The sequence below is a fragment of the Mandrillus leucophaeus genome, unplaced genomic scaffold, assembly GCF_000951045.1.
Source record: "Mandrillus leucophaeus isolate KB7577 unplaced genomic scaffold, Mleu.le_1.0 Scaffold244, whole genome shotgun sequence".
Lineage (NCBI taxonomy): Eukaryota > Metazoa > Chordata > Mammalia > Primates > Cercopithecidae > Mandrillus > Mandrillus leucophaeus.
The window spans coordinates 1,634,088-1,647,643 of record NW_012102521.1 but is presented as its reverse complement, the minus strand read 5'-3'; the positions used below and the strand labels follow the sequence as shown (position 1 = coordinate 1,647,643).

Below are 13,556 nucleotides of genomic sequence, written 5' to 3'. Positions count from 1 at the left end.
TTGTGCGTGTGTGCATGCAGTGTGTGTGTGCCTGTCTGTGTGCATGCGTGTGTGCCTGTGTGTGTATGCAGTGCATGTGTGCCTGTGTGTGCATGCAGTGTGTGTGTGCATGTGTGTGTGCCTGTGTCTATGTGCATGCAGTGTGTGCGCATGTGCATGTGTGTCTGTGTCTGCATGCAGTGTGTGTGCGCCTGTGTGCATGCAGCGTGTGCATGTGCGTGTGTGCCTGTGTCTATGCATGCTGTGTGTGCACATGTCCGTGCATGCAGTGCATATGCACACAGTACGTGTGTGTTGGTGCACTCAGTACGTGTGTGCATGCATGTGTACTTGTGTCTGCACACAGTGCATCTGCATGCCTGTGTGTGTGCACAGTGTGTGCATGTATCTGTGACTGCACACAGTATGTGGGCATGTATGTCTGTGTAAGTTTTTGTGTGCAAGTGTAGATGTGCATGCCTATGTGTGTCTGTGCATGCAGTGTGTGTGCATGCAACACGTGTACCTGTATGTCTACACAGTGTGTGTGCATGTCTGTTTCTGTGTACACATGTGCACGCATGTGTATACACAGTGTGTGTGTTTCTCTGTGTGCATGGGGTGTATGTGTGTCTTAAATCTCTCGAGTGTGTGCAGTGTGTGTGCGCGTGAGTCTGTGTGCACACAGTGTATGTGCACATACATCTGCGTGTTTATGCACTGCTTTCTGCATTCAAAGCCCATCAGTCTTCCCCCGCAAATGGCCATGATCTGATTCGTCAATATTTAGTGTTCTAAGATGGAAGCACGAAGACCTCAGGGCTGGGAATACCTCGGCCCTCCGCACCCCCACTCAGGCCTGGGCAGCTCAGGCAGTTCCAGCAGGGCAGGGGAGAGGGGGGTCTACCTGGGGACAGAAGGGCACGTCCCGGTTGCCCTTGCAGCCCATGGGGGCAGCTTTTCACCCACGCTCGGGTGAGGAAAAAGGGACTTGGACTGCTTGGAAAGAGGCTGAGGCTCCAACCTGAGGAAGGGAGGTGGGGACAGACCACCGAGGAGGGGCTCAGCTGAGGAGGCACTGCCTCAGCCCAGTGACCACAGCGTCCCTCAGCAGCAGCTGTGCTGCCTTGGGCGGCCCAGGCATGACAGCCCCGCCTTGCTGTAGGGGAACCAGCCTGAGCTGCACCCCCATTCTCTTTGGCTGCCGGTGGCTGCCCAGCCCGTCTCCCTCTGGCCACCTGCCCTTAGTCCCGTGTCATGACGCGTGCTTCCCCTGATGACAAACACCTGCAGAACCCGAGCTGGGCCATGCAGGGGTGTGGGCAGCTGAGCCACGCAGGAGTGTGGGCAGCCGCTCCCTCCAAGCTTGTGTCCTCCTCACTCTGCGATCACTGAGGCTGGTGTGACCCTCGGGGTCTTCCTCTAGCCCAGGCAGATCAGTCTGCCGTCATGCCTGAACATCCCCCTCTGGGGACAGGCAGAGGGGCCAACGTGGACTGTGGGCCCCAGCCCCCATATCTGGAAGGGGGGCAAAGGTGGGGCCCACCAGATGAGCTCCCCTCCTGTCTGCTTACAGGCCCCAGGGTCCCCCAAGCTGGGCTGGGACCGGGCTTCAGCCAGTGGGGTCAACACGTGCTGGCGTGGCTGTGAGAGGGAGCACTCTGTGCCCAGCAGTGGGTTTGTGTGATCGATGGGTGCAGAGCCCCCTCATCCTCAGGCCCCTGGCTGGGGACCCCCCTACAGGCCAAGGCCGTGGCCGAGGTGATGGCAGGTGGGAGCTTGTTCTTCAGGTGCTCTCAGACCCTCCCATGTGGACTGGCTGCCTCAGATTCACACAGGATACTGCAAGGAAGGGGAAGCCCCTGAGGCAGGCCCCCAGCTAGCCCGCAGACCCCGGGAGCCCTTACAGTTCTGCACCCTGCCGGGCTCTGCAGGAGTAGGGAGCTTTTTGGCCCCCTAGGGTGAGGCCTGGCACAGCTGCTTCCTGGTTCTGGAAAAGCTGGATTTGTCTGTCAGAACCTTGGGTCAGTGCAGCAGGACCTTGTGACTTGAATCTCAGCGTGTCCTCAGTGCCAGGTGGGGGAGGAAGGGCATGTCCCTGCAGGAGGTTCACCCTCGTAACAGTGCCATTCTCCCTGTGGCCCCATAGTCCTGCCCGCCAGCATCTGCTCCTCTCTGGCTAAGGCACAGTCTGCTGAAGTCAAAGAAACTACCTCTTCCAGAGGTTGCAGTGGGCCGAGATCACGCTGCTGCACTCTAACCTGGTCACAGAGCAAGATTCCGTCTCAGAAAAAAAAGAAAAAAAGAAACTGCCTCTTCTTGAGCGGGGGAGGCTCAGGGCCCTCCTCGATGGGGGCCTGCTGGCCTGACTTTCCGGAGCATGAATCTCCTGGGGGCTTAGTCCCACCCGCCAAGATCAGGCCTCCGACCCAGCCGCCGGGCCTGCCTCCTGGAGGGCCAGCCACTTTTGGAGAGACCACAGTGGGGTGCCTCATCGCAGTCAGCCTGCTGGGAAGCTCCGCCGCAGGGCCAGCCGCCATCCCCAGAGGCCCCCGCTCCACTGCACAGTGGGCCTGGGGATGGGGGTGGGGACGGCGGAGCAGCGCCTGCCAGGCTCCAGGAACCAGGCTGGAGGCCTGGCCTGAGCATACAGCCCCACCAGGAGCTCTGGGAGCTCAGGGTCCCACTTCCTCCAGACTACGGAGAGGGCCGCATGGGGAGCCTGGGGCCTCAGCCTGGCTCCCACCTGCTGTCAGCTTCACCCCGAGCGGAACTCCATGTCTGGGTGTTCTGCTAATGTCCACCTGTCATGGGGTTCCTTCCCAGTGTCCCGAGAGTTCATCTGACACGTCACAGCCAGGCAGGGCCCTGCCTCAGGCCCCCTACTGCCTCCCCACACAGTTGTGTCCTGGAGGGAAGGGCTCTGCCCCTGCTGCGTCCTTCCCCACAGGCCCTGAGCCCTCTCATTGCCCGCCTGACAGCCCTGTGTGTCTATGCTGGGGCTTGCGGGGAATGCCTGCGTCTTCTCCTGTGGGGTCCCCTGTCTCCCTGGTGGGGACCAGCAGTCTCCAAGAAGACTTGGCATGTGGAAGGCACCTTTGGCCTTTGTGTGTGGCGGGTCAGCGAGCAGGCCCTGTGCAGGGTGTTGTCAGGTGAAGCAGGGATTGCCCTGGGCCTGACAGGGATTGGGGAAGCAGTCTGGGGTCTTCGGGCCTAACAGTGTCCCTTCCCCTCCCTCCCCTCCGCCCTGAGTGAAGTAGGGCAGCAGGCAGCTGCTTGAGGGCTCAGGCGTTGTTGGAAGAGGAGTGGGCCGGGGAGCGGGGCATCTGCCGCTTTTGTGTTTCTGCGTCAAGTGGTGCACCCTGTTGAGAATGTGAACGGGTAAGAGCTCTGTGTTGAGGTGAGGTGAGCATTGATGGAGCACACAGAGGCCGGACACAGAACCAGACTTCCAGAGGGACCAAGAAACCGTCAGTTAACGCTGGGGAAGTGAAGACAGGCAAAAAGGAACAAGTGGGCAGGCGTTCTGGGAGCCTGGGCTGAGGCCGCCATGCTGTGCTTCCTTTTGCAGGTTGAGGCCTCTGGTGTCTACGCAGCCAGCAAAGAAGGCGGCCACAGGAGAGGTGCGTTTTCCCAGGCAGCCAGGGCAGGGGGACCTTGGGAGGCAGCCCACCCATTTCTTCCTGGGCCCAGATGCTTGGTCTGTGAGCACAGGGAGAGCAGGCCTGACAGAGGCACCTGCCCCTTTGCTCCACACTAGCTTGGCGTGGCCAGAGAATCGAGGCCCGAGGGCGGGGCTCCTGGTTGCTGGAGCAGGAGCGGGCAGGAAGTGGGGACCATTGTGTGCCTCCTGCTCAGCCCTCGGGCCAAGGGTGAGCAGCCTTGCTGTGGGCCTGGTGCTTGCAGGGAACCTGTATGTAGGAAGCAGGCACTGCTAGGTCACAGGGCCCAGCCCTTCAGGGCTCAGGGGTCTTTTATCTGAACTGTCATTTGTTGGTGACTGGTCTGGCCCAGGAAACCAGGGAGCAGCAGGGAGGGTCCCAGTGCAGCTGAAGGTGCTGGTGGGTTGCGGCACCAGCAGCCTCTCTCTGTGTTCTGGGGGCCAGGCCAGGCCAAGCTCCCCGGGGGCGGAGGCCACAGTGACCTCGGCTGAGGCCTACCGTCTGGAAAGGCGTTCTGCGTGCTCCCTGAGCGCTGGGGTGGGGCCCAGTAGGGTACAGGAGCAGGGGCTGGCAGAGGCCTGAGGGTGGCATCTTGATACTGACACAGCTCATGGTGCAGCCACCAGGAGGCCAGAAGGAGCCAGTGGGCCTGGGAGCCTTGGCCAACCCTGGGACCCGCTGGAGGGACAGGAGTGGCTGAGCATCCTGGACCTGCCCTAGGGGGTCTGAGGGGTCTGTTGCGAGGAAGTGCTCCCAGCTCTGTGTGTATCCGAGCCCTACTTCGTTCCAGGTTTTGCTCCCAAGCTCTCCCGCCCTCAGAGCTGAGCCTGCCAGGCCCCAGGCGGTCCTGGTGGAGAGCGGGCCTGTGTCGTACCATGCTGATGAGGAGGCTGATGAGGAGGAACCTGACGAGGAGGACGGGGAGCCCTGCGTCAGTGCCCTGCAGATGATGGGCGGCAATGGTGGGTGGGGCCCGACAGCTGGGAGGGGTTCAGGGGAATTAAAGGCATCAGCTACTACCCCTCATGATCCCTGAACTTGGGCCTGTTGGCTTCAAGTTGAATTTCTGTTTCTCCCTGGAAAGAAATTTGAACTAAGACATTTTGTAAATTGGTCATGTCGATTGTGAGGTTGGAGCCAGCCAGGGTCAGAGAGGCTAGGGACGGTGAGGTACCCACCATGAGGGCCGCCCAGCCAGCAGCATGAGGTTCCCGGGTCTGCCCACTACCACGGACCTGCACGCCCAGGGAGGGAGGCTGAGGGAGCCCATGCTGCTCTCAGGTGCCCTCGACGAGGAGCGAGGCCCTGCTCTGGGTGCATGCCAGTCCCAGGAGGTGGAGAGGAGCCCAAGATGGCTCCTGGCGGGGCACGGGGACCACAGCCAGTGGGGCTGGGGCCGGAGTCTCCTGGAGGGGTACCAGGAACAGGGTGGGGCGGGGGGGCTCTGGGCTCCTGGCTCCCACAGAGACCCTGGGCTTCATGACTGTGCTCTTCTGCAGACTACGGCTGTGACGGCGATGAAGACGATGGCTACTGAAGCGTGGCCTCCAGGCAGGTGGCGTCCTGGTGGGGGGCCTCACGGGCCTCCTCAGCATCAGATGGGCTTACAGGACCGCAGCAGGCAGGCCCCAGCACCAAGACTCCTGGTGACAGGTGGCACCTGCCCCACAGCCCTGTCCCCTGTGGAACTTGCCATTGGGATTGTGTTTCTATCCAGCAAGGAAAACCGGACCAAGCGTCTGCTTGTGTGTGATCAGATGTGGGTCTGGTGTGCACAGGGCTAGGTCCCGCTGCCTGCTGTCCACTCACCCAAGGACCCTCCAAGGCCGGCAGTGTCGTGTTGCTACTGGAAGGAAACAGGCTTAGGGCAGCCCCACCGCTGGTCCACGTGTGGGAGGGCTGAGTGTGCTGGCCCTGTGACTCAGGACCAGCTCTGGAGTCTCCAGCCGCCCTCCGCACCGTCCCTCCTGAGCGGCGCTCGGCACCAGTGGCCTCCGCCAGAGAGGAAGCTGGAGCCCTGCAGTTGTCTGGCGCAGCCATGGGAGCTGAGGGTCTGGCACCTGAGAGGCAGCAGCTCTCCCGCGACCACGCTGTCTGAAGGTCCTCTGGCTCCAGCTGTGGCCCTGCATCCAGATACCTGCCTCCTCCAAGTCAGGCACTGCCACCCCTGCGTCCTCCAGACCCCCTCCCACTGCCTGCACCGCCTGGAGCAGCGTGGGGTTCAGACTTCTGCTTCAGGGACACTTGGGTTGTGTCCCCAGGAGCCCTGCGGCTGCCGGCAGGTGAACTGAGTGCCCGACAGCTGAGACCGGCGCCCACCCGCCCTGAGCATAACTGGGCAGTGCGGGCGTGGCCTGCGTAGTGTCCTGGTGTTGGGAGTGCCCCGTGGACAGAGCCGGAGGGCAGTGGCGCTCCCTGTCAGAGCTGGATCAGGTCCCCCATTCAGGAGGGAGGGCAGAGGGAGGCCTGAGAGCCTCCCCAGGGCCTGGCCTCTTCATGGGAAGGTCCCAGTACCACCCATAGGGGGTCTCAGCTCTGGCATGGCTGCCCTGGATGTGGCCAAGGAGGGGGCTTCACCCTGTGTCCCTAGGAGAGGGTGGCCTGGAGGCAGAGCTGTGCCACACTGACCCCCGGAGGCTGCATCCTCCCCATGGAATGGGCTGTTGTCCTGCCCCCACTTGGCCCACAGCAGGCCAGACCCCCCATACCCCCGCCCAGAGCTCAGCAGCCAGCCTGGGTCCTGCCAGGGCTTCTTGAAGGCTCGGGGGAAGAATAGATTTAGTAAAGCAGAAAGATCTGTGGTTACTTAACAGAAATCGCCTGAGGCTTGTCTGATTCCGTGTTGCGATCTGTGGCAGCGCCATGTCAGGTGCATCAGGGGCCATGTAGCGCCAGCTGGAGCCAACCCTTTGTGACCCGACCCGTGTCTGAGGTCAAGAACTGGGGCTGCTGGCTGCACAGCCTGGCCGTGGATATTAGCCCCTGCGACCCAGAGGCTGCCCTGAGTGAGGGGTGTGGGGTCTTTAGGTCCCCCTGAGTACTGCAGCAGCTGTGAGTGAGTGTGCATCAGCCTGGGCTGGACGTGGGCTGGGCATGAGTGTGCCACAGGGGACCGGGTGGACAAGCCCCTGCTTGGGCCTCAGCGCAGTGTGGGCACCGGGAGGTGAGTGCTGTGAAGAGAGTGAAGCAGCAGGACCAGTCCACAAGGGCTTCACTGAGGCTGAGGTGACAGGAAGCAGCACCTGGGCCAGGGTGGGCGGGCCTGGGGGCCATAGCCGGCACCCAGAGCCCCCGAGGGAGGTGCAGGTAGGCTGTGGGGCCACAGGGCAGGGGACTTGGAGAGGGTGCTCTTAGAGGAACCCTGAGGACCAGCTGGAGGGGCTCCCGGCCTGGCAGGTGGCCACTGGGGCCGGGCCAGAGATGACAGCCAGGTGGCATGGAGGGGGGGTTTTGCTGGAGGTCGAAGAGGGTGGATTTGGGGGGTGAAATGGGTGATACCTGCCACCAGATCTTATTTGAGGAGGAGACCAGATGTGTGGCTGAGGGGCACAGGCGAGGCAGGCAGTGCCCTGTGTGCAGGGATCCAGCCCTCGGCCTGGGTGCTGGGGTGCAGGGCTGGGGGCAGTGTCTGGCTCTCGTGGTGCTCTTTGCCAGGCTGTGGGGCCCCAGGCGCAGGTGGGCTGCATCTCTGCAGGAGGGAAGGAACCTCATCCGGGGAGACCTGCTTTGGGGGCAGTTGGGTGTTGGAGGGAGGTTTTCAAGACAGACAGCTCTGGCTGGGCATTTCCACTCGGGAGGCCAGGAAAGAGGGTTTCCACGCTGCGTGTGCAGGAGCAACTGGGCACACAGGTGGTTTAGGATATTGGCTGAAGGGCCTGCCTGAGGCTGGAGGGAGGGGAGGGGTGGAGAGGTGGGTGGGAGGTGAGGGCCGGGGGAAGGGGAGGCCCAGGAGACAGTGACTGTCCACCCTTTGCGGGGGTTGGGTGGGGCTCGGGGGCTGGGGCGTGGGAGGGAGAGGATGGCTGGGGTGTGGGGCTGAGGGGCATAGGCGGGGCCAGACGGTGACCAGTGTGCCCGAGTCAAGCCCCACAGCAGCTGGTGGGACATCTCTGGGCTGGTGGAGGAAAGACTTCCCAGAGAGGGTGTGGTGTGGAACACAGCGTCCGGGTCCTGGAGCCGTGGGGACATGTGCCACACAGACACTTGGGTGGCCAAGGTGCTGAGGCGCTGTGGCCCAGGAGTAGACAGCCATAGTGGCCAGGCTCCTTTGGGTGCTGGCCTGAACCCTGGGTTTGGGCTTTCCCTGCCACGAGTTTAGAGCTCAAGGGGTGCATTCAGGTCTGTATCCCTCAGTCCCGTAAGTGGCTTGGGGGCCACATCTCCCAACCCAGAGGCTGACAGGCCTGAAGCAGTGCTTGGCCAGCTGTGACCCTGCAGCTGCACGGGGCCTGCCAGCATGCCCAGCAGCAGCTCGGGCACCTTCTGCCTGGGCCCTTCCCAGTGCCAGGACCAGACCATGCTGCAGCCTCAGGGAAGGGGGAGCCCAGCCTTTCAACTCCGCCTCAATGTTCTTAGCCCAGCTTGCTAGCTGTTTCCTTGAATGCTGCCTTCTGGACTGGGCCTGCCAGGCACGCACACCCCAGCCTTGAGCAGCCCCCGCCGCCGCCTGCTGCCTGCTCAGAGCAGGACCATCCGAGGCTGTTACGAGCTGGCTTAGGGACCTGGTGTTTGGTGGCCACCACCACCCCATGGATACCAGGTTCCAGTCCTGACAGGACTGGAGAACAGCCAGTTGGGGGCTCAGTGGTCCAGGGCTTTGTGAGAGTATGTGTCCACCTTTGGGGGTGCCTGGGAGAAGTGGTTTGCACAGCTTCATAGAGTGAGGGGGTGGGGCCTCTGGGGCTCAGGGCTGGGTCAGGCCCAAGGCTCCGCCACAGCCAGCCGTGTGCTCCCTTGTCTTGGTCCCACTGTTCTGTGCTGCTCCTTTGCAGCCCATGGAGCTGGGGGTGGGGAGAGTCCCCTGGAGGGATCCCCTTAAGCCACAGAGTTGGTGGGTGGGGCACAAGATCTGACCTTTCCCCTCCTCTGGGCTCCTTGCCAAGTCCTTAGGGCTGTCTGCCCTGTGACCTCACTCCCTGACCCAGAGAACAAGCTGGGCCATGCCCCACACCCCGTACCCCAAGTGCAGCGGGGCTGCCATGCCCCACACCCCGTACCCCAACTGCAGAGGGGCTGCCATGCCTGCCCACAATCCCTGTATCCCAACTGCAGAGGGGCTGCCATGCCCACACCCCATACCCCAACTACAGAGGGGCTGCCATGCCTGCCCACAATCCCTGTATCCCAACTGCAGAGGGGCTGCCATGCCCACACCCCATACCCCAACTACAGAGGGTCTGCCATGCCTGCCCACACCCCGTACCCCAACTGCAGAGGGGCTGCCATGCCCACACCCCGTACCCCAACTGCAGAGGGGCTGCCATGCCCCACACCCCATACCCCAACTACAGAGGGGCTGCCATGCCTGCCCACAATCCCTGTATCCCAACTGCAGAGGGGCTGCCATGCCCACACCCCATACCCCAACTACAGAGGGTCTGCCATGCCTGCCCACACCCCGTACCCCAACTGCAGAGGGGCTGCCATGCCCACACCCCATACCCCAACTACAGAGGGGCTGCCATACCTGCCCACACCCCGTACCCCAACTGCAGAGGGGCTGCCATGCCCACACCCCGTACCCCAACTGCAGAGGGGCAGCCATGCCCACACCCTGTATCCCAACTACAGAGGGGCTGCCATACCTGCCCACACCCCGTACCCCAACTGCAGAGGGGCTGCCATGCCCCACACCCCGTACCCCAACTACAGAGGGGCTGCCATGCCCCACACCCTGTACCCCAACTGCAGAGGGGCAGCCATGCCCACACCCTGTATCCCAACTACAGAGGGGCTGCCATACCTGCCCACACCCCGTACCCCAACTGCAGAGGGGCTGTGCCCCACACCCTGTACCCCAACTGCGGAGGGGCTGCCATGCCTGCCCACATGCTCACTGGCTTTTATTCTGCCCCATACTCCTTTGGCCTCGCCGTATGGGTATGGACCACGCTGTCCAGGGGAGGGACAGGCTGGGCATCTGCACCCCTGACTTTGGCTTCCTCAAGTCCCTGCAGGGGCACTGGTTGTCTCCAGGCCTTCCTGAGCGCAGGTGCTTGGCAGGAGACTCCAAGTGCCAGAGGGAGTGGATCCCGTGTCCAACACAGCTGACAACGGATGACCCGGCAGCCTTTGTCTGGTGCTGAGGAGTGAGTATGGCCAGCATCCCTCCGCAGCTGGCTGCTTCACGTTGGGTGGCGCCTGGAGCCTTCCCCTGTGGCGTGGAGTGAGGTCGGGACCACCGGCTGATAGGCAGGTCGGCAGCTTCAGAGTCAGGCCCCGGGCAGACCCAGCCCGGCTGCTGCTCCCAGTGTGGACAGACACTCTCCCCTCCCCACTGGCCTGAGCTGCCTGCCTGGGCTGAGTGTTCAAGGCAGGCTGGCATCGGCCTAGAGCTGCCAAAAGCAGGGGCAGGGCCTCAAGGACAGAAGGGTGAGTAGGGGCTGCAGAAGGCAGTGGCCCCAGCCCTGGCAGTGTGTCCTTGTGGAGACTGGCTGGATGTTTAACTTGAGGCCCGGTCCCTCCAGCTGCTGTCCTGGGCGGCTTCTCTCCCTTCTGGTGCCTTGGGGAGGGGTGCCCCTGCAGGCTCAGGGCTGCAAAGCTGGAGCATTGCTGGGTGGGAGGGGGCACCTGCATGGCCTCTCTCCCCGCCCCTGGCCTCCCACCACATGTCTGAGGCTCTGCAAGGGTAGAGGGCAGCAGTGGGCCCCGCAGGAGAGGGCCACAGGGCCAAGGAACCCCAAGGACCCTGGATGGGCAGAGCTGGGCCCTGGAGAGCCTCTGCTGGCACTAGAGAGGCAGAGCCCTGGAGGTTCTCCCGTGGCCCGGGGCTGTCCCCACATGTGGCAAGATCTACTTCAGGCTGGGAGTGTGACTGGCAGCCAGCCACCGTGGTCTGTCTGCCAGGGATACCCCAACTTCCCCAGCCTCCCACAGTCCCCAGGCCTCCTTGTGTGCCCGCACTGTGCTTGGCGTGCACCAGCCAGGGGCCGGCCCTCTGGGAATGCAGCATGTCTGTGTGTGAGTGCGTGCATCTATGAGCACATGCATATGCCCGGGCAGCCTTGGAGCATCCTGGACCCCTGTCCTAGCGTGGAGTTTGGTGGTGTGTGCTGGGAACTTTGTTGGACCAAGGGCCGGGACCCAAGACCAACCAGGCCCCTCTGTTCACCGCTCCCACCCCAGCTCAGCACATACCGCTCAGGGCCAGGGGGCAGGAAGCACGGGTGTCCAGCCCAATTTCAGGTGGGGCATAGTGGGCAGGTTCTGCCCATTCATGCAGCCACAGAGCTTTCCTGGGCAGTTTTCTGCCCTCCACCAAGTCCAAGTCACCTTTGCCCGCATGCCAGAAGCGATGGCAGGGCAGGGGCTGAGGACCACACGGGCTGCTGGCTGCTGGCTGCTGGGCTAGGGTCAGCCAGCCAGAGAGAGGATGGAGCCGGCAGCCTCAGGGGCACACACGTGCAGGCATGTGACCATCCACAGAGAAATGTATAATGCTTTTACGTACGTATGCCTGTGCACACATCACATGTGAGTGCCCTTGCACACGGTGGTGGGATGGGTGCGAGCAGACGTGCATGCAGATGAATGTACGTACATGTACACGCGTACTGGGTGCGCATGAATAGCGGGCATGTAGGAGGATGTGGTGTGTGCATGGAAGGGCAGACAACTGGCCCCAGTCCACACTACATGGTAGCTGAGCCCTCAGACGCTTGTGGGCCTGTGGATGATCGTTTAAATTTTTAACTATTTTTATTGAGCTTGACTAATGCTATGTTGCCCAGGCTGGCCTTCAATCCCTGGGCTCCGGCAATCCTCCCGCCTCGGCCCCCGGAGTAGCTGGGACAGCAGGTGTGAGCCACCGCGCCCGACTGGGGATGCCCTTGGTAGTTTCTCCTCGAAGGGGCACCGTGACAGGGCCCAGGAGTCACCAGGCCTGGCCTTGCAGCCACTCTCCACAGATGCGGTGGGGAGGGATGGTCTGGGTGCTTGTGTCTGGTGACTCTGGCACCTGATGGTCACCCAGCCCACACCAGTGCTGTGTGACCTGGCACCTGTTCCATCCCTCGGCCACAGAGTGGGCAGTGAGGAAGCAACAGGCTGGGTGAGCGCTCCAGCGTGACCCCCCACTGCCCAGGCCCCTGGAATAGGGGACAGCAGACAGGCCCAGACTCCCCCAACCCCCAGGTGCCCTCTGCTGCCCATGTCTGCCCCTCCGCCAAGCAGGCCCCTGGTCAGTCCAGCCAGGGTAGGTCAGAATGGGCCTGGGCTGGGCATTGCTGGGGCAGCGAGGGACACCTGCAAGGCCTCCCACTGAGTGTCTGAGGCTCTGCGAGGGCAGATGCCAGGCAGCCCCTGAGGATGCCCCCACCCCTCCCTCTGCCGCCTACTCCCCATCCCCCACCCCTCCCTTCACCTCCACCCCATCCCCTCCCTCCGCCTCCCAACCCCTCTTTCCACCTTCTGTCCCCCAGTGTCCTTGAAGGCACTGACAGTAGCCCTCTTCTAGGCCCTTCTGCTGCTCTCTGGTCCTGTTCCGGGTGGGGTGGGGGCTGCTACATGAGGAGCTGCTGGGCCTGGGGCCAGAAATGGGGGGCTCTTTTGTCATTGTCTGGAGTCTGAGTCTGCCACCTGCTCCCCTGGTTTGAGGGAGTTGGGGGGAGTGTGGAGCATGCCCTTCCCAGCCCCCACAGCTGGGTGAGGGTGGGTGGGGGCCGCCCAGCCGTTCTCCCACGGAGCTTTCAGATAATAACCAGACACAGCAGGCTGACATGGACCCACTGACGAACGGGCACCCGGGATCCAGGCTCCTGCGGGACCGGCCTGCCCGGTGTGCCCGGGAGACTCGGCTGGCCCGCCCCCTGGCGGCCAGGGGCGGCACCATCTGGAAGTGGACGTTTACGTCCTTGGGGCACCTGGCCTTTTCCCAGGGAATGAAGCCCACCTCGCACCCCATCCGGTGAATCTGGAGGCCACGAAGATGCCTTGATGTTATTTACCGTTGTATGAGGTCTTTGCTGAATCCTGGGGCCCTGCCTGGCTGGTGCTCCCCAGTCCCACACAGCAAGGCCTTCTTGCCTTCCTCCTCAGTCCTTCCCTTTCCAGGTCTAAGGACCCCTTGGCCAAGACAGTGGAGACGGGCTCGGAGGAAAAGGAACCCTGAGCCCTGGGAGCTTCAGGAGATTATCCGCCCCTGCAGCATCCCAGTCCCAGTCCCAGTCCTGGCCCCAGAGACCTTAGTGGGGCTCTGGACACACCCCAGGCCTGAACATCCGGCCTCCTCTGCCTGGGGTCTAAGACCTCCACCACCAAGCTGAACAGACGGCCGAAGGCCTCAGAGTCCAGAGCTCTGCCAGACCCACCTGCCACCTTCGACTCTAGAAAGCCCCCCAATCCTGCCTTCCCCTGCAGGACTGGCCCCCAATTTCTGCATCTCCAGGGGCACCCCAGGACCATCTGGGGAGGCGGGGCATGCACGTGCCCTCAGGCAGCCCCACTTCGAGTCCCCTGTCCTGAGTGAGGACAGATGGCCCTTCTCAGGCCTTAAGTGCCAGGACCCTCTGCCCTCTCCAGCCTAGGTGCGCCTGCCCCAGAGCCAACATCCTCCAGGGTCCCCTGGCTGTCAGCCCCCACAGGGCTCAGCCACCCTGCAGATGCACCCTGGTCTCTTGGGAGGCACCAAGTGGGGGTGGTTGCCTTTGTCTCCAGCCTGTGGGGAGTCCGGGCCCAGTACTCCGCATCCTTCCAAGC

At 62.9% G+C, this 13,556-nt stretch overlaps 1 protein-coding gene across 2 annotated transcripts in view; it reads left to right on the top strand.

The window, feature by feature from the left end:
• Positions 1-6,457, top strand: part of BRF1 (BRF1, RNA polymerase III transcription initiation factor 90 kDa subunit) — a 75,967-nt gene extending 69,510 nt beyond the window's left edge. For both annotated transcript variants that reach the window (XM_011982905.1, XM_011982906.1), the window contains 3 exons: positions 3,551-3,602; positions 4,432-4,603; positions 5,141-6,457. In XM_011982905.1, the coding sequence (XP_011838295.1) occupies positions 3,551-3,602; positions 4,432-4,603; positions 5,141-5,178 (262 nt within the window). In that variant the 3' untranslated portion in view covers positions 5,179-6,457. The remainder of the gene's footprint in view (positions 1-3,550; positions 3,603-4,431; positions 4,604-5,140) is intronic.
• Positions 6,458-13,556: the final 7,099 nt, after the last annotated feature.